General features: G+C 53.0%; 1 protein-coding gene across 1 annotated transcript in view; it reads right to left on the bottom strand.

Moving 5' to 3' along the window:
- Positions 1-111: 111 nt before the first annotated feature.
- Positions 112-5,031, bottom strand: part of MCM7 (minichromosome maintenance complex component 7) — a gene marked incomplete at both ends in the record, with an annotated part of 5,978 nt that continues 1,058 nt past the window's right edge. The window contains 6 exons of the mRNA XM_010009451.1: positions 112-243; positions 329-443; positions 1,150-1,299; positions 2,092-2,229; positions 2,306-2,486; positions 3,208-3,332. Coding sequence (XP_010007753.1) covers positions 112-243; positions 329-443; positions 1,150-1,299; positions 2,092-2,229; positions 2,306-2,486; positions 3,208-3,332 — 841 coding nt within the window. The remainder of the gene's footprint in view (positions 244-328; positions 444-1,149; positions 1,300-2,091; positions 2,230-2,305; positions 2,487-3,207; positions 3,333-5,031) is intronic.

Here is a 5,031-nt window from a genome sequence, read left to right as displayed (position 1 = left end):
TCCCATCATCTCCTCCATCCCATCATCTCCTTATCCCATCTCCATCTCCTTCATCCCATCTCCATCATCGCACCCCCACCTCCTCCCCCCCATCTCCTTGTGGTCCCTCACCCCGTATCTTCATGCCATGGGGGTTCCTCTCCACGCCCCCCACCAGCAGCAGCAGCAAAGCCTTCTTCACATCCTCATGCCCATAGATCTCCGGGGCGATGGACGCCGCCAGCTTCTCATAGAAGTCCTCTTCTACCAAAGCAACCCCCAGGGGGTGACCTCAGGAAGCTTCCATGGGGCTGCCCCATAGCTGGGTCCCACCACGTTGTCCTCTTACGTGTGATCTGCTGAAGCTCCTCCTCGGTCAGGTCCCCAGCACCCAACTCATCCTCTTCACTCTTGTTCATCTTCACTATGTGGTGGGCTTCAAGGTAGGTCTCGGAGAGCAAACCCTATGGGGTGGTGGGTTATGGGGTGACCACTGGGTGCTCATTGGGTGGCCATGGGGTGACCATTGATTAGCCATTGGTTGGCCATAGGGTGACCATCAGTTGGCAAAAGGATGACCATTGGGTGACCATTGGATGACCATGGTGTGTCCATGGGGTGACCACTGGGTGCCCATTGGTTGACCACGGGGTGCCCATTGGGTGCCCACTGGGTGGCCACTAGATGCCCATTGAGTGACCATGGGGTGACCATTGGATGGCCATTGGATGACCATGGTCCCCGTTGGTGTACCATTGGATGACCATTGGGTGGCCACTAGGTGCCCATTGAGTGACCATTGGGTGACCATAGGATGGCCATTGGGTGACCATTGGGTGACCATTGGGTGCAAATTGGATGACCATTGGATGGCCATTGGATGACCACTGGGTGCCCATGGGATGACCATTGGGTGCCCATTGGTTGACCATTGGATGACCATTGGGTGGCCACTAGGTGCCCATTGAGTGACCATGGGGTGACCATTGGATGCCCATGGGATGACCATTGATTGCCCATTGGGTGCAAATTGGATGACCATTGGATGGCCATTGGATGACCACTGGGTGCCCATGGGATGACCATTGGGTGCCCATTGGTTGACCATTGGGTGCCCATTGGGTGCCCATGGGGTGCCGGCCATGGGGTGCCCACGGGGCTGGCACTGACCTGGGCCACTTGGCGGAAGCCACTCTTGAGGAGCGGGAGGAAGACACCGGTGACGCTGACGTGGTCTCCAGGCTGGGCCAGGCGCGTGTTGTCCCCATGGACGGCCACCGTGATGGAGCGGGGAAGGTGGCCCACGGGGACCTGGTCCGTCTGGAGGGGAGCCACAGGGAATGAGGGTGGATGAAGGGATGGGGTGAGGCTGGACACGGAGATGGGGTGAGGTTGGATATAGAGATGGGATGAGGTTGGATATAGAGATGGGATGAGGTTGGATATAGAGATGGGATGAGGTTGGACGTGGAGATGGGATGAGGTTGGACATAGAAATGGGATGAGGTTGGACATAGATGGGATGAGGTTGGACATACAGATGGGATTGGGTTGGACAAAGACATGGGATGAGGTTGGACATAGACATGGGATGAGGTTGGATATAGACATGGGATGAGGTTGGACATGGAGATGGGATGAGGTTGGACATGGAAATGGGATGAGGTTGGACATGGAGATGAGAAGAGCTTGGACATGGAGATGGGAAGAGCTTGGACATGGAGATGGGTCATAATAGGACACGGAGATGGAAAACAATGGGATAAAGAGATGGGGACGATGGGATGAGGTTGGACATGGACATGAGGAACAATGGGATGAGATGGGGGACAATGGAATAGGTTGGACATGGGGATGGAGACAATGGGGTGAGGTTGGACATGGGGGACAATGGGATGAGGATACAGGATGAGGTGGGATGTGAAGATGAGATGAGGTTGGACGTGGGGATGGGGACAATGGGCTAAGCTTGGACACGAGGCTGGAGAACACCAGGATGAGGTTGAACCTGCACCTCCCCCACATCCAACCCCTCCATGGGGCTGTCCGAGGACGCCCATGGGTCAAACCCATCCTATGGGGCGGGGTGGGTTCCTCTGCCCCCCAACTCACGTGTTCCTGCATCTTGAGCTCCTGGTACTTGATGAACTTGGAGCCCCGCGTCTGGAGGTAGAGGCGTCCACCAGCACGTTCCATGCGACATTCCCGGCTCGGACACAGCAGCAGCGGCGTGAAGGTGGGAGCTTGGATCTAGGGATGGGGACGAGCCCCATAAGCGATGGTGGGACCCCATAAGGATGTCGAGGGGCGCTCGGGGGGCACGTACGGGTTGGTAGGTCTCGGCGCCGCATTGGTCGCACGTGTAGGTGGCCACCACCATCATGGGCTTGACCTCGGTGACGCGGGTGACGATGCCGGCCACGGTCACCAGCTTCCCAATGGAGTCGGCCTTGACATCCCGGATGACAAGGGGCTTGGAGGTGGAAGGGGGCTGGAAGTAGAGCTCGCTGTGGGGGGAGATGGAGATGGAGACGTGGGATGGGGTTGGACGTGGAGATGGGACGATGGGATGAGGTTGGGCAACAGGACGTGGAGATGGGGACGTGGGATGGGGTTGGGAGATGGAGACACTGGGATGAGGTTGGGAGATGGGGACAATGGGATGAGGTGGGACAACAGGATGTGGAGATGGGGACGATGGGATGAGGTGGGACAACAGGACGTGGAGATGGGGACAATGGGATGAGGTGGGACGTGGAGATGGGGACGATGGGATGAGGTTGGGCAACAGGACGTGGAGATGGAGACGTGGGATGAGGTTGGGAGATGGAGACATTGGGATGAGGTGGGACATGGAGATGGGACAATGGGATGAGGTTGGGAGATGGAGACATTGGGATGAGGTGGGACGTGGAGATTGGGACAATGGGATGAGGTGGGACATGGAGATGGGACGAGGCTGGATGTGGACACAGGGATGGGGGGCAATGGGATGTGGAGGGACATGGAGATGGGATGAGGGTGGAGGTGGGAATGGGAGGCAACAGGGTGAGGACAATGGGATGAGGTTGGAGGTGGGGAACAACAGGACGTGGAGGACGATGGGATGAGGGTGGACACACAGATGGGGTCCACGGGCACAGGTTGGACCCTGGGTGCCCCCATGGGTGTCCCTGCCCCCCCCATAGCACCCCCTGTGGGTCACCCCATGGTGCCCCCATCACTCACAAGCGTCGCAGCAGCTCGGGGGGATACTGGTTCTGGGGGTCCCGGGGCTCCCCCTTGGCCCGGCCCCGCTGCTCCAGCAGCACCCGGTGCTCCAGGTACACGTCCAGCACGTCCCGCGGGGGCACCTGCGGGCAATGGGTGCTCAATGGGTGCCAATGGGTGTCAATGGGGTCAATGGGTCTGGTCACTGGGTGCCAATGGGGTGTCACTGGGAGTATCAGTGGGTGCCAATGGATGGGTCCCTGGTTGGTCATTAGGGTTCAATGGGCACCAACCAGCATCAATGGCAGCGAATAGGTGCCAGTGAGGTCACTCCTGGTCCAGGTGGAGGGGCAGCAGCTCCTCCACGAAGAGGCTCCAGTAGCACCAGACATTGTGAATGGAGAGGTCAATGGGGGGCATCAACTTGGGGGTCAGGATGGTCAATGGGCATCTATAGGTGTCAGTGGCGGTCAATGGGTATCAATGCATATCAATGGGCATCAGTAGATATCAATGGCAGTCAATGGGTATCAATAAATATCAGTAGATACCAATAGGCATCAAGAGGTATCATTGGCAGTCAATGGGTATTAATAGATATCAATAGGCATCAATGGGTATCAGTAGATATCAATGGATGCCAATAGCAGTCAATGGGTATCAATTGGTACCAATGGCACTCAATGGGTATCAATAGCAATCAATGGGTATCAGTGGGTATCAATGTGTATCATTGATATCAATGATACAGTAGATATCAGTAGGCATCAATATATACCAATGGCAGTCAATGGGTATCAATAAGTATCAGTAGGTATCAATAGGCATCAATAGATATCAACAGCAGTCCATGGGTATCTATAGATATCAATGGGTATCAATACATATCAATGCAACCAATGGGTATCAATGATATCAAGGGGTATCAAAAGATATTAATGGGTATCAATGGGTACCAATGATATCAGTGGCATCAATAGATATCAATGGCAGCCAATGGGTATCAATGATATATGGATGCCAATAGCAGTCAATGGGTATCAATTGGTACCAATGGCACTCAATGGGTATCAATAGCAATCAATGGGTATCAGTGGGTATCAATGTGTATCATTGATATCAATGATACAGTAGATATCAGTAGGCATCAATATATACCAATGGCAGTCAATGGGTATCAATAAGTATCAGTAGGTATCAATAGGCATCAATAGATATCAACAGCAGTCCATGGGTATCTATAGATATCAATGGGTATCAATACATATCAATGCAACCAATGAGTATCAATGATATCAAGGGGTATCAAAAGATATTAATGGGTATCAATGGGTACCAATGATATCAGTGGCATCAATAGATATCAATGGCAGCCAATGGGTATCAATGATATCAATGGGTATCAATAGATATCAATATCAGTGAGCACCAATAGATATCAATGGCAGCCAATAGGTAGCAGTAAGTATCAGTAGATATCAATAAGCATCAACAGGTATCAATGGGTATCCATAGGTGCCAATGGGTATCAATGGGTGCCCATGGATGTCAATGGGTCTCAATATGTATCAATGAGGTCTCAATAGGTATCAATGGGTATCAATGAGCATCAATGGGTATCAATGGGTGCCCATGGATGTCAATGGGTCTCAATATGTATCAATGAGGTCTCAATAGGTATCAATGGGTATCAATGAGCATCAATGGGTATCAATGGGTGCCCATGGATGTCAATGGGTCTCAATATGTATCAATGAGGTCTCAATAGGTATCAATGGGTATCAATGAGCATCAATGGGTATCAATGGGTGCCCATGGATGTCAATGGGGGGGTCAGTGTGG

This window comes from Nestor notabilis, unplaced genomic scaffold, assembly GCF_000696875.1.
Source record: "Nestor notabilis isolate BGI_N333 unplaced genomic scaffold, ASM69687v1 scaffold10402, whole genome shotgun sequence".
In the NCBI taxonomy this organism is placed as follows: domain Eukaryota; kingdom Metazoa; phylum Chordata; class Aves; order Psittaciformes; family Psittacidae; genus Nestor; species Nestor notabilis.
Note: the sequence above shows the minus strand (reverse complement) of the source record. Positions and strands in the feature narration are given on the sequence as shown.